The sequence below is a fragment of the Dreissena polymorpha genome, chromosome 15 (assembly GCF_020536995.1).
Source record: "Dreissena polymorpha isolate Duluth1 chromosome 15, UMN_Dpol_1.0, whole genome shotgun sequence".
Classification (NCBI taxonomy): Eukaryota; Metazoa; Mollusca; class Bivalvia; order Myida; family Dreissenidae; genus Dreissena; species Dreissena polymorpha.
In genome coordinates, this window is record NC_068369.1 from 48,075,375 (window position 1) to 48,101,283 (window position 25,909).

At 35.8% G+C, this 25,909-nt stretch overlaps 1 protein-coding gene across 1 annotated transcript; it reads right to left on the reverse strand.

The window, feature by feature from the left end:
- Positions 1-349: 349 nt before the first annotated feature.
- Positions 350-25,807, reverse strand: LOC127860230 (metaxin-2-like). The gene is made up of 8 exons (XM_052398161.1): positions 25,715-25,807; positions 17,962-18,009; positions 15,023-15,142; positions 11,867-11,943; positions 10,364-10,495; positions 8,746-8,871; positions 1,229-1,305; positions 350-909 (listed from the first exon to the last, which is right to left on the reverse strand). Exons 1-8 carry the CDS (start codon positions 25,746-25,748, stop codon positions 744-746), a joined length of 780 nt encoding a protein of 259 aa, XP_052254121.1. The 5' UTR covers positions 25,749-25,807; the 3' UTR covers positions 350-743.
- Between the last annotated feature and the right edge of the window lie 102 nt (positions 25,808-25,909).

Genomic DNA, 25,909 nt, shown 5'->3' on the forward strand with positions numbered 1-25,909 from the left:
AAATATATTTTTTTTTTTGTAGTAAAGAGCTATTTTATAAAGTATTTGAATATTACATCATTATAAGAAAAAACATATGACATATCTAAAGAAGCAACATAAAACCACAGTTTTTTCTTCTTCCTGAAAACTTTTGTAAAATGGAGTTGGAACAGTGTTGCGCTGAACAGGCGATATAGACACAATAAAAGAACAATATTTCTTATATTATCATATTTTTAGCAGGGATAATGTGTTGTAGTATATATATACACAATACAAGAACAATATTTCTTATACATGTATTATTATCATATTTTTAGCGGGGATAATGTGTTGTAGAATATATAGACACAATAAAAGAACCATATTTCTTATATTATTATCATATTTATTTTTCTATACAAACAAACAATATTTATAACAAATGTCACATATCTTCATTATAACTTTGCTGAAATTGTGTGTATCCATTTAAAACATGCTCAAAGCATAAATGCTCTGCCTCATGCAAAAAAGGTCACATGCCATATGCAACCACTGTAGCTCCAGACCAGCCTTCGCATGCGCTTTGCCTGGTCAGGAGATATACTGTTTGCTATAAAATACCAAAAGGTAACGTGGTCTCTTTAGCGACATATGGCTTAAGACCCATTTTAGAATGACGCTGGTCGTATGACGCAGCTTTCAACATATCTTCCAGCTTAAAGTTTGCACATCAGAGTTTAAATCCAGTTTAATGTTTGTCAAAATGATGTACCCATTTAATAAGAATTTCTAAGTGCATCAAAGTACTCGGCATCAATTCTTTTTAAGAAAACGAGAAGATTATCGTATCTTCGTATAATGTCTGCAAACTCATTTCGTGGCAGGTCGGTCGTCAGTAAAGTTGAAATGTGTCCAAATACCAGCGCATCAAGCTCTGTTGGTCTGCAATGATTTTACAATTATTACAATGATGCAATTATTACAAAACCAACCATGCCCATGGATATTTGCTGTTTAATATATTTTCAATTTTCAGTGTAGGCACAATTGGAATTCAAAATACAGAGCTACTTATCTAAGACATAAAATATTCTTTTTAAAGACATGAAATATACTTTTAAAAGACAGTCATTCGTTCAGTCACAGTAAATTTTATGCGGACGAATATCAATTATTTTACAGTATGCTGTAGTCTACTCGCAAGTGAGCTATGTTGTAAGCAAAGTAGAAATTACTGCCAAATTTAAAAATTTGGTCATACTTCTTTCCAAAGAAGAAATTCTGTGTTCCCAGTCTGTCATTCAACGCCTGACAGCATGTCTCAACTTCCTCACACACCTGAAACAGGAGCATCCAAGCTTTTGAGCTTGGCCATAGGAAAATGGGTCTTAATGCATGTGCTTAAAGTGTTGTCCCAGACAAGCATGTGCTGTCTGCACAGGCTTATAAGCCACAACATTTTCTGTCTTGACTAAATTTAGTTAAGAATCACGTTCGTTTTTTAAGAAATCAAAACAATACAAGTGGAAAGTGTTATCCCTTACTAGCCTGTGTGGACTGCACAGGTTAATCTGGGACAAAAACTTTTGCCAGATGCATTAAAACTGATTTTCCCAGTGCGAGTCTCAAATTAATTCATTGTTGTTTTTACTAGTCATTAAACATGTTCTGTATTCTGAACACAAATATCTTAATTCTGCTGACAACTAACTATCTGACCATTTTTGTTCAAGTGACTTTCAGGCATCGAAATACTATGTACAAGATAATTTTCTGAAACATTAATATCCCTCCCCCAAGGATGTATACATTACTTTATAAAATTTTTTCCCTTAATACACTTATAAATAAAAAACAATAAATTTATTGTAAAATGTTGTATACATTGTCTAGAGCAGGTTTCTTTCCAAACATCCTGTCTAAAAGAATTCAATGTTTATGGTTGAACCCATATCGATATTGCATTGCCAAAATATATTTATGTTAAAAGTGCATATAATATTTTATCATAATTCAAAGTCTAAATGAGGGATTTTAGCTCCACTGGCCAGAGGCCAGGGGATTTATGTCATGGTCCTGTGTCTGTTGTGCGTGCGTCCATGCGTGAGTGTGTGCGTTAACTTTTCCTTAAAACATCTTCTTCTCCTAAACTACTGGTCCAATTCTGATGAAATTTCTCAGGAATGTTCCTGGGGTGAACTTCTTTCAAATTTGTTCAAATTATGCCCCTGGGGTCAAATTTGACCCTGCCCCGGGGGTCACAAAAATGAAAATTTGCTTATATAAGGCCTATTTTGTGAAAAGTTTAAAAATCATGTCTTTCATAACCATTGGGCCTAGGGCTATCAAATTTGGTATGTAGAGACATCTAATAGTCCTCTACCAAATTACTTCAAGTTATGCCCCTGGGGTCAAATTTGACCCTGCCCCGGGGGTCACAAAATTGAACATATGCTTATATAAGTCCTATTTTGTGGAAACTTTAAAAATCATCTCTTCCATAACCATTGGGCCTAGGGCTATCAACTTTGGTATGTAGAGACATCTAATAGTCCTGTACCAAATTTCTTCAAATTATGCCCCTGGGGTCAAATTTGACCCTGCCCCGGGGGTCACAAAATTGAACATATGCTTATATAAGGCCTATTTTGTGAAAACTTTAAAAATCATCTCTTCCATAACCATTGGGCCTAGGGCTATCAAATTTGGTATGTAGAGACATCTAATAGTCCTGTACCAAATTTCTTCAAATTATGCCCCTTGGGTCAAATTTGACCCTGCCCCGGGGGTCACAAAATTGAACATATGCTTATATAAGGCCTATTTTGTGAAAACTTAAAAAATCATTTCGTCCATAACCATTGGGCCTAGGGCTATCAAATTTGGTATGTAGAGACATCTAATAGTCCTGTACCAAACTTCTTCAAAGTATGCCCCTGGGGTCAAATTTGACCCTGACCCGGGGGTCACAAAATTGAACATATGCTTTTATAAGGCCTATTTTGTGAAAACTTTAAAAATCATTTCGTCCATAACCATTGGGCCTAGGGCTATCAAATTTGGTATGTAGAGACATCTAATAGTCCTCTATCAAATTTCTTCAAATTATGCTCCTGGGGTCAAACTTGACCCTGCCCCGGGGGTCACAAAATTGAAAATATGCTTATATAAGGCCTATTTTGTGAAAACTTTAAAAATCATTTCTTCCATAACCATTGGGCCTAGGGCTATCAAATTTGGTATGTAGAGACATCTAATAGTCCTCTACCAAATTTCTTCAAATTATGCCCCTGGGCCTCGCCCTCACACTACTTTGGGGGAAGGGGTCCGCAGCTGTTAGGAGGGTGAATTTTCGCGGCGTTTCCCTTTTTGGGGGATTTTTTTTACTTACTCTCTCATTATTACATTTGTACATGTTTGCACTATATTCATTGCATTTTTCATAATTTAGTATGTTTGCAAAGATTAAATTGAAATAGAATTGAGATATAATAATCATGAGACACATCTTTCTATTAAAAAGAAAAAAAAAATGTTTTTTTTTTATTTAGGGGGGAATTTTTCCCCCCAAATGGGGAAAGAAGTATACTTTTCGGGTGGGGGACTGCCGCCGAATTTCAGCGGCAGATTTAATAGATTGAGGGCCCTGCTGGGGTCAAATTAGACCCTGCCCCGGGGTCACAAAATTGAACATATGCTTTTATAAGGCCTATTTTGTGAAAACTTTAAAAAATCATTTCGTCCATAACCATTGCGCCTAGGGCTATCAAATGTTGTATGTAGAGACATCTAATAGTCCTGTACCAAATTTCTTCAAATTATGCCCATGGGGTCAAATTTAACCCTGCCCCGGGGTCACAAAATTGAACATATGCTTATATAAGGCCTATTTTGTGAAAACTTAAAAAATCATTTCGTCCATAACCATTGGGCCTAGGGCTATCAAATTTGGTATGTAGAGACATCTAATAGTCCTGTACCAAACTTCTTCAAAGTATACCCCTGGGGTCAAATTTGACCCTGCTCCGGGGGTCACAAAATTGAACATATGCTTTTATAAGGCCTATTTTGTGAAAACTTTAAAAATCATTTCATCCATAACCATTGGGCCTAGGGCTATCAAATTTGGTATGTAGAGACATCTAATAGTCCTCTATCAAATTTCTTCAAATTATGCTCCTGGGGTCAAACTTGACCCTGCCCCGGGGGTCACAAAATTGAAAATGTGCTTATATAAGGCCTATTTTGTGAAAACTTTAAAAATCATTTCTTCCATAACCATTGGGCCTAGGGCTATCAAATTTGGTATGTAGAGACATCTCATAGTCCTCTTCCAAATTTCTTCAAATTATGCCCCTGGGCAGCGCCCTCACACTACTTTGGGGGAAGGGGTCCGCAGCCCTTAGGAGGGTGAATTTTCGCGGCGTTTCCCTTTTTGGGGGATTTTTTTAATTACTCTCTCATTATTACATTTGTACATGTTTGCACTATATTCATTGCATTTTTCATAATTTAGTATGTTTGCAAAGATTAAATTGAAATAGAATTGAGATATAATAATCATGAGACACATCTTTCTATTAAAAAGAAAAAAAATGTTTTTATTTTTTATTTAGGGGGGAATTTTTCCCCCAAAAAGGGGAAAAAAGTATACTTTTCGGGTGGGGGACTGCCGCCGAATTTCAGTGGCACATTTAATAGATTTAGGGCCCTGCTGGGGTCAAATTTGACCCTGCCCCGGGGTCACAAAATTGAACATATGCTTTTATAAGGCCTATTTTGTGAAAACTTTAAAAAATCATTTCGTCCATAACCATTGGGCCTAGGGCTATCAAATGTTGTATGTAGAGACATCTAATAGTCCTGTACCAAATTTCTTCAAATTATGCTCCTGGGGTCAAATTTGACCCTGCCCCGGGGTCACAAAATTGAATATATGCTTATATAAGGCCTATTTTGTGTAAACTGTAAAAATCATCTCGTCCATAACCATTGGGCCAAGGGCTATCAAATTTGGTATGTAGAGACATATAATAGTCCTCTACCAAATTTCTTCAAATTATGCCCCTGGAGTCAAATTTGACCCTGCCCCGGGGGTCACAAAATTGAATATATGCTTATATAAGGCCTATTTTGTGAAAACTTTAAAAATCATCTCGTCCATAACCATTGGGCCAAGGGCTAATAAATTTGTTATGTAGAGACATCTAATAGTCCTCTACCAAATTTCTTCAAATTATGCCCCTGGGGTCAAATTTGACCCTGCCCCGGGGGTCATAAAATTGAACATATGCTTATATAGGGTCTATTTTGTGAAAACTTTACAAAACTCCTTGTCCATAACCATTGGGCCTAGGGCTACCAAATTTGGTTATGTAGTGACATCTGATAGTCCTCTACCAAGTTTTTTCAAATTATGCCCCTGGGGTCAAGTTTGACCTTGCCCGAGGGTCACAAAATTGAACATATGCTTATATAAGGCCTATTTTGTGAAAACTTTAACAATCATTCTGTCCATAACTGTATCCTTAACCATAAGGCATAGGGCTACCAAATTTGGTATTTGTAACATCTAAAAGTTCTCTACCAAGTTTGTTCAAATTATGCCCCTTGGGTCAAATTTGACCCTGCCCGGAGGTCACAAAACTGAACATACACTTATATGGGGCCTATTTTGTGAAAACTTTGAAAACTTTTGTCCATAACCATTGGGCCTAGGGCTACCAAATTTGGTATGTAGTGACATCTAATAAACCTCTATCAAATTTGTTCAAATAATGCCTCTGGGGTCAACTTTGACCCTGCCCTGGGGGGGTTACAAAATTGAATCAACGCTTATAAAGTTCCTATTTTGTGAAATCTTTAAAAATCTCTTGTCGAAAACCATTCAGACTATGGCTACCAAATTTTGTATGCAGTAACATCTTATAGTCCTCTGCCAAGTTTGTTTAAATTATGCCCTTTGGGTCAAATTTGACCCTGACCCGCGGGTCACGAAATTGAACATTATATACGCTTATATCTTGCTTATTTTGTGAAAACTTTAAAAATATTCTTGTCCTTAACTCTAGGACCTAGGGCTACCATATTTTGTATGTACATGTAGTGAGATATAGTAGTCCTCTACAAGGTTTGCTCAAATTATGCCCCTGGGGTTAAATTTGACCAAGCCCAGGGTTTCACAAAAGTAGTGTTCTGCCGTGGATGCGCCCTTGCGTCATTGGTGCAAAAATAAAAGATTTGTCCCCACATGTATTCCGTATATGGGTCCGCGAGGGCACAGGAATTACTAATAAAAACTAATCAGTCAATTGGTAAGTCGGTAAAGTAATCGAGTGAGTGTGTAATCAGAACGAATTATTTCATTGGACGTGACGTCATTTTGCAGCCAATGGTAAATTTACTTTAATAACACTTTATTGCATTGGTAAGTTGAGATTATAACAACCAATCAAAATGGCGGAAAGTGACCGGCCGAAAAAAACAAAATCCATTTTAGTTTTTGTTCTCCGGCAAGTAAAATTAGAAAATATGACGATAATAATAACAACACCCCAACAGTCTTCCCAAGTCCCAACATCGTTTAGCAATGACAAAAAAGTCTACCCCTGGCCCTAAACATACATTCCAAGCAAATTGGCTTCGAAAATTGTCTTGGTCACTGTTTGACAACAACAAAATGACATACACTTTGTGCATAAAGCACAAAAAAAAAAATGCCTTTACTATCAGTAATTCTAATTATCGAACAAGTACTTTGACAAGAAATGCTGAGTTCAATGACCATAAATCTGTTGAAAGTTTTGTAAATATGTTGACTATTGTTTGACAGTTTTAAAAAGTTTGTAAAATATTCATGGTTGAATTAGAATGTTACGTCCTGTGGACTTGTTGTAAGAAGATAACAAGCAAATTTAAGAGTGCAAGTAAAATATAATTAGTTTCTGAAAATTAAATTCTGCTACAAATATATTTCTCTGTCCCAATATTTGTCCTTTTTGTCCCCACTTTTTTAACCCTAAAGGGTCCCTGTCCCCAACAGTAAAAATTCACGGTAGAACACTGTTTAAGTGTACATGTGCTTAAATACGGCTTATATTTAAGTATTTGCACACGCAGAGAATATTTGTTTCAGCCTTTTTTCAACAGTGGAGCAATACAAGGCCATCATGGCCCTCTTGTTATTATGGGCATTAACTCGCCGTGGTGTAATGGATATGGTGTCCCCCTAGCGACTGGTAGGTCACGGGTTCGATCCCCAACGTGGGAGCGTTCTTTAGATCTCCCCCAGGAAACAGACTCGAGAGCGTTTATATAAGCTTAAGTCTTTCGATGTGATAGAGCTAAAATAAATAGGTTTAAACTAACAGTACTCAAAATGGCTATTGAACCTAAATACAGTCAATCTTGTGGATGCGACCACTTGTATTAAGCGACCTTTGTCTTATGCGACCATTTTGAAATCCCACTGAGCTTTTTCGCTATATAATGATATTGTATTAAGCGACTTTTGTCTAACGCGACCAGCGACCGCTGATTTTTGTGTATTTTGATGTCCGAATCTTGAATTAAGCGACCACTAGGAGGTAAAAGTGGTTAATCTATTTATCTTTCAGAGACAAATGATTAATCTGTGTTAATTGTTTATCTAAGCCGATAAGATGTGCTACAGCTTAAATAGTTTACTATGTGGAATGTTAAGAGACAACGCCGATTTTTCTCGAGTATAGATAACAGGTGCAGAAACAACGCACTGTACGCAACAAACATTTCCTGAGAAGTGCGGAAAATAAACCATTAATTGGCAACATCTGTCGAAATCCGTACATTACCAATTCGTAATTATGCTAATTAGTAGATATTTGTTAGCCAATCACATTGTTATTTAGTTAATATATTTTCCAATCAGGTCTGGGTTTTTTTCAATTGATGTGTTTTAATTTTTCCAGCTCATTATGTATCATATTTCCTTAAGCGTACATGCAGAAATTAAAATGTCAAAACGAAAAGTATTAACGTTGAACGAAAAAATTCGGGTTTTGGAATTGTCAAAGAGTAAAAGTGCACGTAAAATTGCAGATGAGTTTGGAGTCGGTAAAACTCAAATTCAGAACATTCTTAAGCGTAAAGCCGAGGTGCTTGAAGACGTGGAAAATAATGTGTCAGGTGAAACAAACGCGAAAAATATTTCCTTGTCTATGTTATTTTTGCAAATAAATATGTACACACAATTCATTTATAATAAATGATAATTTATAATAAGTGAAAAAATAAAACACATCATAAGTAAAATATTGTTTATGTATTGTGTTTATATTCATTTTATTATAAAAGTTAAAATCATTGTTGACAATAGAGATTATCCTTCATATAGATTAAAATTGAGGGTAAGCATTCTTCTAGAATGGCCTTTTTTATTTTAAGACCATTTTATTAAGAGACCAATTTTGATTACTCCCTTGAGTGGTCTTTTAATACAATATTGACTGTAATTTCATTTTTTTAGCCCCTTGACATTTTACCTGTTGACCTCAAAATGGGAAGTAATATTCCTCTCCTCCCAAGTAACTACAGCAATATGCATGGTTCTAGGTGAAAGATTTCTCTAGAAAGGACCCAATCACATACCGACTGACCAACAGAATAGAGCTTAGTAATACATGTATACCCATTCTTTTTTTAAGGGGGGGGGAGGTGATTTTCACAGCTACAGATTTTCTTTATGGAACGAGCATAATGAAGCAAATTGAAATCAAATTGCTTCTTCGTGATGCGTACCTCAGCGAAAGTCTTGTTTTTCCACTCCGATGCAGCCAGTTGTTTTTGCACACTCAGAAACTTCTGGTAGGGTAGAATACAGTTCAGGGGCCAGGCATACATTGCACCATAGCGGGCCTTTGTTACCTGAAAACCAGTTTCAGTTATCGTTGATAGTTTGATTTATTACAGTTTCCATAAACATACTTTCTGAAAGCGCTTTTACATTTAGCACACATAAGGTCATTTACATTTAGCACACATAAGGTCATTTACATTTAGCATACATTAGGTCATTTATATTAAGCATACATTAGGTCATTTACATTTAGTATGCATTAGTTCATTTACATTTAGCATACATTAGGTCATTTACATTTAGCACACATTAGGTCATTAACATTTAGTATACATTAGGTCGTTTATATTTAGCACACATGATGTCATTTACATTTAGCATTCATTAGGTCATTTACATTAAGTATACATAAGGTCATTTACATTATGCAAACATTAGATCAATTACATTGAGTATATATTACATGTAGGTCATTTACATTTAGCAATCATTTGGTCATTTACATTAAGCACACATTAGGTCATTTACATTTAGCATACAATTGGTCATTTACATTTAGTATACATTAGGTTGTTTACATTATGCACACATTAGGTCTTTACATTTAGCACACATTGGGTCATTTACATTTAGCACACAATAGGTCTTTCACATTTAGCACAAATTAGGTCATTTGCAATCAGTATACATAAGGTCATTTACATTTAGCACACATTAGGTCATTTACATTTAGTACACATCAGTTCATTTACATTAAGTACACATTAGGTCATTTACATTTAGTACACATTAGGTCATTTACATTTAGCACACATTATGCCATTTACATTAAGCATACATAAGGTCATTTATGTTAAGCACACATTAGGTCATGTGCATTGAACACACATAAGGAGTCAAAATTAACAAAATGCTTTCACCCAAAAACAAGATTCTGCTTCAATTGAAATCACTGCAAGAAAGTGTTGACTTCTGACGTGCCATCAAAGTTGTATGCTCAAATTTGAGTTCACTATGATTTAAATAGGGAAAGATCATGAGATTCAATTGATTTTGCTAAAACTAAATGGGAACTGAATGTTGTATTATCTTAAACCTTATTTCATAAACACAAACTTTTACTATTTTTCTTCTGTATGGAATGAATTTTAGCATATATGATACTACATGTATACGTAAAGATTACAATTGTTGGAATTAGGAATTCCCTAGATGTATTAAATGATATTGTAATTTCGCCACATTGGTGCAGCTTTCCTCTCATTCCTTTTGAGCCAAACCCTGCTCCCTTTGTGTTCCAAGATCTTTCCCTATTTATGCATTATGTAGGGAATGAATATTTGACTTACCCAGTACCCTTTTGTATGCCTCTAGCACTTACCAAGCTAACTACACATCAGTGGTGACTAGCGTGGTACCAATGAAATAATTCTTTGAAAAGTAAATTTATTAAGAATGACAAGTATTATAATTAGCCTTTGGGACGACACTTTTAGCGCATGCAATAAGCCCAGTTTTCCAATGGCGAGGCTGTATTTTTTTAGGAGTAGAAAAGATTACCTTTTCATAAACCTCGGGCACAAGCCATGACAGATAAAGCTCAGCATTGACCAGCGTACTACCAATGAGCTTGATGTAAGCCTTCAGCTCGGACTTCTGGACGTCTGTTAGATCATCATTCAGCCCAAAACCCTGAAAATGCAACCACAGAAGTGTTGCTATGGAAATGGAAACAAAAGGTTACATACCAGGCCTTTTCCTGGCATCTACATGTACAGATCTGTTAAACTAACCCATTCACAAATTGAGAAAAAATCACCATGATATTTTTTTTTAGAAGTCTTATGACTATCTCATGATTATTTATCTCAATTTTATTTAAATTACATCTGACAAATTATATTACTATAATTAATATAATTTTGTTCTTTTAATTTTAACTGTAATTAAAGAGTTTTATTTAATCAGGTTTCCCCACATCAATGAACTCACGCGAGCATAAAAATTCCCAATCTCAAGACTGAAAGGACATGGACACGTGTGTCTGAAAGGACAAGGAGAAATGTGTCTGAAAGGACATGAACACATGTGTCTGAAAGGACAGGGAGAAATGTGCCTGAAAGGACATGGACACATGTGTCTGAATGGACATGGAGACATGTGTCTGAAAAGACATGAACACATGTGTCTGAAAGGACATGGACACATGTGTCTGAAAGGACAAGGAGAAATGTGTGTGAAAGGACATGGACACATGTGTCTGAAAGGACAAGGAGAAATGTGTCTGAAAGGACATGAACACATGTGTCTGAAAGGACATGGACACATGTGTCTGAAAGGAAATGAACACATGTGTCTGAAAGGACAAGGAGAAATGTGTCTGAAAGGACATGGAGACATGTGTCTGAAAAGACATGAACACATGTGTCTGAAAGGACAAGGAGAAATGTGTCTGAAAAGACATGAACACATGTGTCTGAAAGGACATGGAGACATGTGTCTGAAAGGACAAGGAGAAATGTGTCTGAAAGGACATGAACACATGTGTCTGAAAGGACAAGGAGAAATGTGTCTGAAAGGACATGGACACGTGTGTCTGAAAGGACAAGGAGAAATGTGTCTGAAAGGACATGGAGACATGTGTCTGAAAAAACATGAACACATGTGTTTGAAAGGACAAGGAGAAATGTGTCTGAAAAGACATGGACACATGTGTCTGAAAGGACATGAACACATGTGTCTGAAAGGACAAGGAGAAATGTGTCTGAAAGGACATGGAGACATGTGTCTGAAAAGACATGAACACATGTGTCTGAAAGGACAAGGAGAAATGTGTCTGAAAAGACATGGACACGTGTGTCTGAAAGGACAAGGAGAAATGTGTCTGAAAATACATGAACACATGTGTCTGAAAGGACATGGAGACATGTGTATGAAAGGACATGGAGAAATATGTCTGAAAGGACATTGAGAAAGGTGTCTGAAAAGACATGAATACATGTGTATGAAAGGATATGGACCATGTAACTGAAAGAACATGGGCATATTTCATCTAAAACCTACCCTGGTTTGTACATAAGCAACGATAGGCTCAAACTCTGAGACAAGGAATGGTCCTATGTGTATAAAAGGCACTCGTCCTGCAAAATAGAATGAGTACCAAATATATTATAATCATAAATATAAATATTTTCACATGAAATTTCGAAGTTATTCAAAAAGTGACTTTTTCGTAAAGACACAAATTAGCATATTTGTGATTTTTGAAAACAGAGAGGAATTCCCAGAGCCAATTTTCAAATCATTTGTTTTCTTTGATTCATAAACGCACTTAATCAACAAAAGTTAGTGCCCCATCAATGATAATGATTTTACAGTCCATTACACAATCCTTTGAATTCCAGTTAAAAAATTAAAGGGGCCTTTTCACAGATTTTGGCATGTATTGAAGTTTGTCATTAAATGCTTTATATTGACAAGAAACTGTCGGAGACGGGTGATGCTCCCCAATGGTTTTTTTTGTCACAATATTGCACTATATATTCAGATAAAAGGAAACGTCTTGAGGGGCATAACTTTGGAAAAAATAATACGATGGATGGTTTAGCAACTTAAAAAATTCAAAGGACCATAACTCTCTAAATAAATCATCTTACTAGAACCCACAAATAACATGCCCATTTCTTCCAGGTAGTTAAGCTTCCCATAAAGCTTCATTGAATTCCAGTCAGTAGTTGGGGAGAAATAGCCCAGACAAGAATTGCACTATATGAACAGTTTATAGGAAATTTCAAAGGGCCAGACCTCTGTGAAAAATCATCCGACCATAACCGGCTGATAATATGCACATCTCCTGTTGGTAGTGAAGCTTCCCATAAAGTTTCATTGAATTCCCGTAATGACTTGCTGAGAAATAGCTCGGACAAGAATTGCAATATATGTACAATGGAAAATTTCAAAGGGCCATAACTCTGTGAAAAATCATCCGACCAGAACCGGCTGATAATACCCACATCTCCTCTTGGTAGTGAAGCTTCCAATAAAGTTTAATTGAATTCTGGTCATTAATTGCTGAGAAATAGCTCGGACAAAAATTGTGCACGGACGGACACATGCACGGACAGACGAAGCGGCGACTATATGCTCCCCCCCCCCAAATTTTGGGGGAGCATAATAAATGAAAACTAGATCTAACAAGCTCCAGTGAACAAGAGCTGTCAGAGGATAGCGCGCTCGACTATTCGAGTGCTTGACAGTATAACGTAAGCCATCATGGAGAGGGGGGGGGGGGTATAATGTGGGTGTGTGATCATTTAAAAGATGATCTTTCAAAAAAAAGAAAACAAAAAAACAACCTGAGGGGGGGGTTGAGGGGGTGGGGGAGAGGGGGGTATAATGTGGGTGTGTGATCATTTAATATATGATCTTTCAAAAATAAGAAAAAAAGTTGGTTATTTTGCGTGGGGGTTGGGGGGGGCATGGGGGATGGTTTGAGTGGAGTGCATTGTGGTATGTCAGGAAAGTGTTGTTTTGTCAAACTTTAACATAGATTTATCAATAAAATGCATTTTCTAAGTATAAAAGGGGCCATAATTCTGTCAAAATGCTTGATACAGTTGTCTGCTCTTGTTTATAGGTTGGGGTCATGTTGGTAAACAAATATGCAAAATATGAAAGCAATATGTCAAGGGACGCAGGAAATATTTTGGGTAGTATACAAACTTTAACATAGATTTATCAATAATATGCATATACTAAGTATAAAAGGGGCCAAAATTCTGTCAAAATGCTTGAAACAGTTGTCTGCTCTTGTTTATTGGTTGGGGTCATGATGGTAAACAAGTATGCAAAATATAAAAGCAATATGTCAAGGGACAATGAAAATAAATGGGGTAGTACGAAAACTTTAACATTTGCTGCATATTCTAAGTGGAAAAGGGGCCATAATTATGACAAAATGCTTGATAGAGTTGTCTGCTATTGTTTATAGGTTGGGATCATGTTGGTTAACAAGTATGCAAAATATGAAAGCAATATGTCAAGGGACAATGAAAATAATTGGGGTAGAACGAAAACTTGAACATTTGCACGCTAACGCTAAGACAGACGGTCAAGCTGACGCCGGGGTGAGTAGGATAGCTCCACTATATATATTTAATATATCATAGTCGAGCTAATAAAAAAGTATCCCTCAGCAGGACTCGAACAACTGACTCCTCGAGTCCTGTAGAAGTCTACCACTTAGACCACTCGGCAATCCGTGCTCACACAATGACGTGTGTATTTTATACTTTATATAAGCAATCCTTGTAGTTTCGCACAATATAACGACAACAACAGAACTCTCCAAATTATTCAATTGTTTCGCGTTGCAACGCTTTATAATTTTCAGGTTTTAAAATCATCAAAAGATGCATATAATGGCTATTTTAGAGCATGGTAAATGTTCAGTATTACTGTTTCCTCACAAATATCATAACTTAAACGAAAATTTGCGAACCTGAAACAACCTTTTATTAATTTTTGTCAATTTACCCAAACATGAAAAGGCCCTTTAAGACTGGAATTAAGATATTTTGTGTTTCCCCTACAACATTCAACAAAAGAACATCATGTAAAAAAAATAAATAAATATATTAAACACAAAATGCTAAGAATTTTAGGACGAGACAAACAAATAAATGTTCCATATTGAGTGCAAACCTCAGAAACTTGTATCAATATCACTATTGTCAATACGTACTGTTATTTCTTAAGATTCATATACATCATTTTAAATACAATAAACAAACTACAGTGTTAAATCACTTTCTCACATTTAAATGAGCCGTGCTCTGAGGAAAACCAAAATCATTTCAAGTGTGTAAAGTGTAGTCCCAATTTCAAGTGTGTAAAGTGTAGTCCCAATTTCAAGTGTGTAAAGTGTAGTCCCAGTTTCAAGTGTGTAAAGTGTAGTCCCAGTTTCAAGTGTGTAAAGTGTAGTCCCAGATTTGTCTGTGCAGTGTGCAAAGGCTAATCTGAGACTACACTTCCACTTTTAGGGTATTCCTAGTTCTCTTCTCTTCTTAGTTAGGTAAGTCAAGTTTAGGTGGAGAGTGTTGTCCATGATTACTTGATTAGCCTTTGTGGACCACACAGGCTTATCTGGGACAACACTGGGATGCACACATCAATCCCCGATTGTCAAATGATTATCAAGCTCTTACAGCCATCTCATACCTGATGGGGACATTTCTTCTGCATTGATTTTTGGCACCGTAGAGAACTCCAGACCACACATGTATAAGAAAGTTTTCACACTTAGACTGGCCGCATAGTCGGGAAACGTTATCTGCTCAGCTGCAGATAAGAAAGGTCAGAAATAAAATCACATATGTTAATAAAATGAAACTTTTCAGGAGCAGTTTCTTATGGAGTTATGGACATCCTACTCATCATGTACAATAAAATTAGAATGTGTATATATTTTTTACAGCACTCCAGCTTGGATTTGAAAAGGGCAGGATACACTTTTGTACAAAGGGCATTATAGGGCAAATGGTCATATTTACCCTGTGGCATATATTTTTGATATAGCTTGTGTTATATAAACAAGAGGGCCATGATGGCCCTGAATCGCTCACCTGACCTATTAAGATCAGATGAAAACTATGACCTCTATTGTCTACACAATGTTTTTCTATGATTTGACCTAGTGACCTAGTTCCTGACTCTAGATGACCCAAATACAATCCCAATCCAGATTTCATCAAGATAAACATTCTGACCACAGTTCATAAATATTGGATGGAAACTGTGACCTCTATTGTCAACACAAGGTTTTTCTATTTATTTGACCTAGATTTTTACCCCAGATGACCCAAATACAATCCCACCCAGATTTCATCAAGAATTCTGACCAAATTTCATAAAGGTTGGATGAAAACTGTGATCTCTAATGTCCACACAAGGTTTTTCTATTATTTGACCTAGTGACCTAGTTTTTGACCCCAGATGACCCAAATAAAATCCCAACCCAGATTTCATCAAGATAAACATTCTGACCAAATTTCATAAAGATTGGATGAAAACTGTGACCTCTATTATCTACAGAAGGTTGTTCTATTATTTGACCAAGTGACCTTGTTTTTGACCCCAGATGACCCAAATACAATCCCAAACCGGATTTCATCAAGATAAACATTTTGACCAAATTTCATCAAGATTGGATGCAAACTGTGACCTCTACTGTCTACACAAACAAATTGTTGACGGACGGACGCACGGACAAACGCAGGCACGCACAACGGACGCCGGACATCACACGATCACATAAGCTCACAGTGTCACTTCATGACAGGTGACCTAAAAATATGTGTCGGAGATAAACATGAACAGTTGTGGTTAAAATCCCATAGAAACAAGGGCTGTTTGTAAAACATACATGCCCCCCTATATGGGCTATAAGTAGTAGTAGTAGTAGTAGAAGTAGTAGTAGTAGTAGTAGTAGTAGTAGTAGTAGTAGTAGTAGTAGTAGTAGTAGCAGTAGCAGTAGCAGAAGCAGTAGCAGCATTACAAGACCAATACTTAAGAATGATCAAATGGGAAAAGGTAACCTAGCACTGGCAGTAAATATGGGGCTCATTTACAGGTCAGATTTGGAATCTCTGCTGTAAAATGAGATTTTGAATGAATTAAAGGGAGGCAAATCTGTAATAAAAAGAACATGCATAAACCGTAGTTGTTTCCCTTGTTTGAACCATGCTAAATCCTTACAAGTTTGGAAAGAATTGGATGAAAAATTTGGACTTCATTGCATAAACACCATTTTCTCAATTCAAGGGGAGGTAATTCTGTACTTCATGGACCAATAATGCTTATTTTTTTTAGGGTTTGTGTCCTCATTGATATAAAGACACTGTGCAAATTTGGAAAGGATCGGACAAAAAATGTGGAAGATTTTTTAAAAGTTTTCACAAAATAGGCAAAAACGAATAAACATGCAAAGTTCAACGAGCTCCTGCGGCCATGTTTATTGACGAATCAAATTTCTTTGAACAACATTTTCAGGGGAGCCCTCAAAGGTCATCCCTGTGAAATTTTTTGAAAATCTGATGAGCGGTTTCTGACAAGAAGATTTTTTAAGGTTTTTACCATATATGGTCATGGCGGCCATCTTGGTTATGCGATCAAATTTTTTTTAACAATTCTTTTGTCCCATAACCTAGGGATGCTCCACATGAAATTTAGTTGAAATTGGCTCAATGGTTTAGTAGAAGAAGATGTTTACAAATTGTTTACAGACAGACAGACGGACGGCCGGACGGACGGACGCCGGACGCTGAGTGATCACAATAGCTCACCTGCTCAGGTGAGCTAAAAAGGTATCTTACATTTTAAATATTGTCAATATGATTGATAAAATTAGTTTCACTGTAAAACTTTGTAAATTTTATGTAACTTCAAGTAACACTTAATGCATAAATATGATGTCCGAAGGGGGCAGCGTGAAACCTTTGGGAAGCAGTCTGCTGCATCCTTCTGTTTAGGCTGGAGCACTGCATTTTATCATACAGTTTTTTTAAGGGATTGTTGTTGATGACGGTGGAGAAAATCAACATATACATTAGTGCATATTCTATAAAAACAAAGCATGTACTAAAATAGATTTTTTAAATGCCATTTGAAAAATATTATATTATATAAATCGTCACGAAAGTTCATTAGAACGAACTAAGTCTTGCAAATGTGTGCTGTATTTAAATGTAATAAATCTTTATATTTCATTTTCAACTTATAGAGCTGGATTAGAGACAAATTAAATGTTGAGAATATGTAAACCTTCATTCAGGAATTTTTCAAGTCCTATTATTAATATGGAAAAACATATACCTGTACTTTTTTCCACTTCAAGACCCAAATTCGAACAACAAAAAAAGTCTTTTCTGAAGGAAAATCAAGTCTAGGTGGAAAGTGTCGCACCTTATTAGCCTGTGCAGTCTGCACATGCTAATCTGGAATAACAATTGACACACATGCTGGTTTCCTGGCCTGGTTTCCCACAATGCGGCTCATTACATTTCACCTTACTTATTCTGTTGTTTTCATTTCATGTTATGGATACTTACAGGTATCTGAAGGGTGAACATATTAATATTGTTTCATTAATACATGCTTACCCTGATATTGTTGGTAAAGTTTGACATTATCTGGCCACCGCTCTGTAGCTGAAAAAAAAAAGAAACAAAGAAATGAGTACACAGATGCCCCCACTAATGGAAACCAGAAACATAAGTGAGTGCTGGGAGAAAAGGCATTATGGGAATTTATTATACAAGAGGGCCAAGATGGCTCTAGTTCGCTCACCTGAGAGGAGTCGGTTCATTCAATCTTTACCAAATGTCAAACTTTACCTAGATATTTTTCGGACAAACATCCTGGTCAAGTTTCATCATTATTGAACCAAAACTCTGGCGCATGGAGTGTTTTTATTTTTGTAAGATTTGACCTGGTTACCTATATTTTTGAGTTGACCCCCCTAACCAAACATCAAACTTTGCTTACAAAAAATAATTATGACCAAGATTCATAAAATCCGAAACAAAATTGTGACCTCTAGAGTGTTTACAAGGATTTTGTATAATATAATGAAAATTTGGACAATCTAAGGGCAATAATTATGGCATTTATTATGTGATTTTGCTCATTATCAAACTTGACTGAGATCTTTCAGCAACTTTGATAAAGAATGCTTGAGAAATGTGAATGCTAGAGTGTTTACAAACCAAATGTGGACGGATGGACGGCGGACAAAGACCAATCCAAAAACCTCACCTGAGCAATGAGGTGAGCTAAAAAGTGTGTTTCACCGATCTGAGCCATTTTTCAAATTGTCTGAGAAATCAATAAAACCAATGTATTGACTAAGTTTTACGATGATTAGGCAAAAAATGTGACTTCTATAGTGTTCGATCACAAGGTTTCTCTCTAGTCACATAAGGAAAACTGCCCCACCGCCCTGGCAGCCATGTTTTTTTTACCGATCGAGACCATTTGCGAACTCATCTGAGATATATATAAAACAAATCTTTTCACCAAGTTTCATGATGATTGGGCAAATAATGTGACTTCTAGAGTGTTCACAAGCTTTTTTTACTATAAGAAAACTACCCCCCCCCCCCGGCAGCCATGTTATTCAACTGACCGGAACCATTTTCAAACTCAACTCGTGTATCAAGGAAACAAATGTTCTGACCAAATTTCATGAAAATTGGGCCAAAAATGTGACTTCTAGAGAGGTCACATGTTTTCACTATAAACATATAGAGAAAAATGATCCGCCCACTGGCGTCCATGTTTTTTCACCGATCGCGACCATTTTCAAACTAGTCCGAGATATCAATAAAACCAATGTTTTGACCAACTTTCATGATGATTGGGCAAAAATTGTGACTTCAAGAGTGTTTACAAGGTTTCTCTATAGCCAAACAAGAGGGCCATGGGCCCTTAGGCCCTCACCTGAGACCCAAAGGAACTAAACTTTTCTGGGAAGGTGGAGTTCAAATTATGAAAGTACTTTATGAAACATAAATATCATCATAAGGTTCACAAGAAGAAATTCGCCTCTCCTGAAAACCATGCTCTTCAGAGCACCGGAGCCATTTTCAAAGTAAATCAAGATATTATAGGAACATAATTTATGTTCTCAGCATGTTTCATTAAGATTGAACTAAAATGTGACTTATAGAGAGTTCACAATGTTTCACTATAGCAATAAAAAGAAATCTGCCGCCCACCTCAGGGCCTTACTTTTAAACAAACTGGAACTATTTTCAGACTCACCTTGCAATGATATTTCCTAATAAAACACAAATCTTTGATAATCACACCAAAACTACCGACCTGACATCAATAAACTGTGTGCCATAACAATTTGTGTTCTCCTCTTATCAGTCTGAACGTCTTTGATGTGAGTTCCCAGCTGGGGCCTATTTCTAGGGACTAAGGGCTTTTAAGCTGCAAGCCTGTTACATCACATAAACAATTCAGGCACAGTCAATAGAACATTAATTAGTTGCTGATAAGCAGGTGGATGAATGGGATCAATGGAGAAATAAGAGTGCATTCCTGACAAGCCATGCATTCATGATGATTGGACAAAAAATGTGACTTCTGGAATGTTCACAAGCTTTTTTTAATATACAAATATTAGGAAAAAGACCCCCCCCCCTGGCGGCTATGTTTTTTTACCGATCCAAACCATTTTGGAACTCAACTGTCGTATCTAGAAAACAAATGTTCTGACCAAATTTCATGAAGATTGGACCAAAAATGTGGCTTGTAGAGTGTTCACATGTTTTCACTATATATATATATATATATATATATATGTAAATATTGAGAAAACTGCCCGGCCCCCTGGCGGCCATGTTTTTTCACCGATCTGGACCATTTTCAAACTCATCCAAGATATCAATGAAACCAATGTTTTGACCAGGTTTAATGATGATTGGGCAAAAATTGTGACTTCTAGAGTGTTCACAAGGTTTCTCTATAGCCATATAAAAATGATATAAGGAATACTGCCCCGCCCCCTGGCGGCCATGTTTTTAACGGACCGGAACAATTTTTTAACTCAACCAACATATCATTAAGACAAACATTTTGACAAAGTTTCATGAAGATTGGGCATCAAATGTGACTTCTATAGTGTTCACCAAGTTTTCCTTTTGTTTGACCTAGTGACTTTGTTTTTGATCCAGCATGACCCAGTTTCGAACTCAGTCAAGGCATCATTGAGACAAATGTTCTGACAAAGTTTCATGAAGATCGGACAATAAATGTGGCCTCTAGTGTGTTCACATGGCAAAATGTTGACGACAGACACACGACGGACGCCGGACAAAAGGCGATCCCAAAAGCTCACCATGAGCAAATTGTGCTCAGGTGAGCTAATAAAAAATAACAAAGGGGAAATACTTCTAAAAGAGCACGCATTAAGGTTCTTGTGTGATATATATATCCCCTCATGATCTACCTACCGATGAAGTTTCACATTGATACCTCTTTTGGTTTTATCATATGCGCCTGACAAAATGTTAATAGAAACAAGATTCTCCGTTCAATAAGCCTCTTCAGTATCAATTAATAGGCCTACATAAATATGTCTTAGTCCGAAATAAAGTCAATGCCAAGCTCACAGGTAGGTGATTTGAGTTTGATGAGTGTTTATGGATGTGTTAAACCTCTTTAAGAATTAGTATTGATGTTAAGTTGGGTTAACCAAGAACTTTGATCTTCTGTTGGAAGTCCAATGAAGGTCAGTGGTCCAAAGAAGGTTTATGTCAAGGTCAAAATGAGGTCAGGTGATGTGGTTAATTTGAAAATGTTCATACGGGCAAAAGCCCGTATAGCAGCGTTGACAGTTAATACATATGGAAATTTAGACAAAAACAATATGCATAGGGATGCATCTAAAAAAAAATTGCCACGCAACATATATTTTCGCGATGCAATTATCTCCCTTGAATACTTATCTTGTCCATGTTTTGCCTCCGTTTGTTTAGTTACGAATTTATTTTATCCGATTTATTCAATATCTTAATGTTATCATTATCCTCACAAATCAATAAATAAAACTGTTTAAAAAACTGATTCGCTGAATTCATGAACATCTGTGTTGATTTCGAGCTATCAAATTTTTTAATGGGAGCTAACCACTGCGCATACAGCGTCCAGTGTTTACTTGTCAGAATTCGTGACGCATTTTCCAATCGCTCTGAGACAGCAGTTTTGACGTATGATCATGAGCAATATTCTGGTAAGTTGTGGTTGTTATCCATCAGAAACACATTTATTCACAAAATTTAACGATATTCCGATTTAACTTTTTAGTTTTTTAGATTATTTTAAAAGTATTTACACCGCGTCTGCTCGCAATTTGCTGATATCCCAAAAGGTTACATATCACTATATAAAATTGAGGGCTTTAACCACAAAATCTAATACCGTTTGATTTTAGTACCAAAATCTTTCGTAACAAATCTCCCAGATTTGAAATCAAAAACAAAACCAATACATTTATTAATTGTCTGCATCATTTATCAAATTTTAAGATATTTGTTGGTTTTCTGTTTTTTAGAAGCTGTTCTGCCAAGGCAAGAGCTGGGCATCAAACAAGCCATTCTATCGAGCAACACTGACAGTTTTGGTTTCCAGAAATCAACAAAGGAGGGATTCCTGAACTATCAAAGTTTCCAAGCTATACACACAGTTATTAGCTGTGGTGATCTTATTTATTGGTTCTGTTGGTTTACTTAGATGGAACCTGTGTGAACTTTTATAGAACTTTGAAAAGTCTATATCTGTCTATCTATAAACAAACATCAGCTATGGCATTATACGCTCAGATGTGCAAACATTGTCAAAGGGTTGTAAAATTAACAATTTGAAGGCAATTATGCTGAAGAACAATAAAGGTTCCCATGCACATTTAGTCTGTATATAGACGAGTGTCTGCCAATACATATCAAACTAGTAATACAAAACTTACCACAAGTATGTAAAAGCACCAAGTACCTGTTGTGATCATTTTTAATAAGATAGTGTAATTCTAAACAGTAGGAAATAGCTTGTTTTGTTAATGCATAATGCCATTAAAGTCTCTTTAACGCTCAAAATGAACAAAAAAATTGTAAAGTATTTCGTAAAATAAAGTAAACACCTACACAATCAGTGTTCCTTATAGCAATAGCCACAATTTCAATGCTAGATGTGGTCTGATTACATAGATTTGTGTAGATACAAAATGCTTGTTTTATTTATTTGTGACACAATTAATTCCATTTTAATTTCCCGCGAAAATATATATTCATACGACCCACGAACACCATGTTAGTGTTTATGTGTCGTATAAATAGATATGCAAAACAATAATGCAAACGAGCATTTTGTATCCACAATTATCTATTTTAACAGACCACATCTGGCGTTGGAATTTCGGCAAGTGCCATAAGGAACACTGATTTTTAATTGGTTAAGTTTATTTTACGAAAAATTGTACCAAATTTTCGTTGATTTTGAGAAGTAATGTTACTTTAATATGATTTCCTTTCTATTGTGTATTTAATAAATTGGTTGTTACTTGTTGTTCCATGATAAATGTTTTATGCACTAGTAAAAAACCGGCATTGTAAATTTTGTAAAAGGTAACAAAATGTTACTTCATTGATTCCACAGTTTTTCAAAAGATAAAATCACTTTTAAATTTCATATAATATGTAAGTATTCTTGTAAGTTGATGACAGTGTTTTAGTATTACTTATTGTGCAACTATTATTTTATGTGCAAATGAATGATGTGAAGTGTGTTGTATCGCCACACAATACCACATACCTTTTTATATATGTACTGAATATATATATATACTTACATCATGTACATGTTTCTGCTAAAGGCTTAGCCAAGAAAGACAATGACTGACATATAAATAAGCTCAAATGATTACTGATAATCTATGTTTTATTGTATGTGTTATTTGAATGTTTAAATAAAAAAATATGGATGATATAACATAATGTTTATTTGCATTCAAATTGTAACTATACAGCCACAAACTAAGTGTATGCAGTTAAGACTGTGATCTATAATGAATTGCTACAAAATGGCTAGTTTTTTAGTGGCAACAAAAAGAAAGAAAATTAGAATCCTGCAAGATACCTGTATTTATGAGCTATTTTAATTGCAAAACAAGTATGCTGTCTTTCTGTTCCACATAATTATACATTGATAATTTAAAAAAATCCTGTCAGTCAAAATTAATTTGAAATATCATATTACATGTATTTTGATTTAATATGTTAAATCAGTGTATGGTAAAATCAACTGCTTTAGCAAGCTTAAGTTGAATTGAGACATTTGCTGAAACAAACTGTTTCCTGGGTAGGACTAGTACCTAGTGTCTCTATGGTGATCTAAAGAACGCTCCCACTTAAGGGATCAATACAGAGACCTCCCAGTGACTTAGCAGACACCATATCAACTATACCGCAGCCATCTAACCAGTAGAAATTCAAAATTATAAAATGCCATATCTTAAAGCTAGGAACATGTTGCTCGTTTGAAGATTATAATTTTTGGATGTTTTACTTTATTATTAAAACAACTATAATATTTTGAACACAATAATGTCCATATATTAATAAAAAATACATGGTTATCAAAAAAGCTTTTGCCCGCAAATTAGGTAACACCTATAACAGCGATTTTCCTCCTTCTTTATAAAGTATCGGTAAACGGTACTTTCCCAATCGAGCGAAAATTCCCAAATTCCCAATCGGCATCTGAAAAAATCCCAATCGGCGTCCGAATTTTTTCTCAAAATCATCGAAATTTTCGTAACAAAACCCAACTTTCGGCGAGCGAACAAAGAAAATCGTATAGTTGTGTGTAACCACGCGCTCAATTAATTTCGGGTTTTATTATTCAGCGCGTGCAATCAATAGAGTCGTTACTGTTTCTGGTTCTTTTGTCAGGCAGCCAGCGTACTGTTTTACGTCGGTTTGTAACCTTGCCTCTGTGGAAAGGGTGATCAGTCTAATGAACAATCTTTGCACAAACAATCGGAACCGTCTACCACAGGACATATTGACAGCACTAATGATGCTGTGCAGAGAGGGATGCCAGCAACTGATAGATGATCAAACATCAAAGATTGTTGAAATTTTCAAAAAAATGAAAGACAGAGACATTGCTTTACAAGAGATTAAAACAACTTGTAATTGATTTTGTGTGTTCTTTATAATATTTTGTAATTTATATCAACTTTATTACTTAATGGTCATTAAGGCTCGATTGGTCATTGTCGGCTCGGGTACTACTTACATGTACCCCGGGAACTCTTAAGTATACTTACATGTACCCCGGGTACGGTAAATATACTTAATCGTACCCGGTTGATATTAGACTGTACCCAAGTATTTCCGCCCCAAATCCGATGTCGTAAAACGCGCTACCGATTATCTTAAATTAAACTTCTCTTTTTAAAAAATCTGCATCAACATGCTTTTTGAGTATGAGTTTCGATAATATAGATGCCATTTTACAGAAAATTGACATAATATATGTAAATATAATTAATTCCAAAAAATAGCCGACAACGACCAATTTAGCGTTAAATTTCCCATGTACGATTAAGTATATTTACCGTACCTGGGGTACATGTAAGTATACTTAAGAGTACCCGGGGTACATGTTAGTAGTACCAGAGCGGACAATGACCAATCGAGCGTCATTAAGGCATGCCTGCAAATGATTATTTTAATGGGTATGTTCAATAAAGTATGAACTGTATGATGTATTCAATTAGACCCAAACTTCACGACGCCATTTTCCCAATTTAAGGATTTCATGACTCAATTTTTCCCAATTGGACCGGTACGGGTACTTTTCCCAATTCGACAAGGAAAATCGCTGTATAATCATTTCACATCAAAGTTGATGGGCATTAGAACTGATGTGAGACGAAATGTGTCATATAGAGTTATTAAGAATCTATACCTCATGACGAGATCTGAGTTCAAAAGTAGGTAAATGTCAAGGTCAAAAGGAGGTCAACCTTTGGTGATGTTCGTGTATAAAACAGTTCATAAACATCCATGAAAGTATAAAAACATTCTCCATGTAAGTAAACAAGCTGTATGGAAGGCATCATTGAAGGAAGTAAAATCTACATTTTCATCTTACAACAGTGTGATGTAAGGCAGATGGGTTCTGACTGAACAATACAATTATGTCCGAAATCCTGTTTTGTCCGAATTTGATAACATTTGTTAAGTTATACATAATATACATTTTGAATATTTGTATCTTGCCAAGGCAAAATATATGTAAACCTGTTTGCAACAAATACAATACGATGTTTGCTATACTCACCGCCCATTTCTATTTTCACAGCTTCCATCAGCATTTCCAGGGTCAATGCTATTTTTTTCTTTGACAGCGGTTATAGAGCAGAACGGACTAAAACATATCGGGCTATTTGAAAAAATAACACATGCGGAGCGATAGGTATACCAACATGTTGAACAACAAATTATTCACCCGCGTTGAAGAGAATAATGTCTGGCC

Bases quoted from the DNA above. Each gene is read 5' to 3' on its own strand.
- LOC127860230 (XM_052398161.1), bottom strand. From the start codon at position 25,748: ATGCTGATGGAAGCTGTGAAAATAGAAATGGGCG. The intron at 18,010-25,714 runs GTGAGTATAGCA...TTTTTTTTTCAG, and splicing joins TGTGAAAATAGAAATGGGCG to CTACAGAGCGGTGGCCAGAT. The intron at 1,306-8,745 runs GTACGCATCACG...CTCCTGTTTCAG, and splicing joins AAAACAAGACTTTCGCTGAG to GTGTGTGAGGAAGTTGAGAC.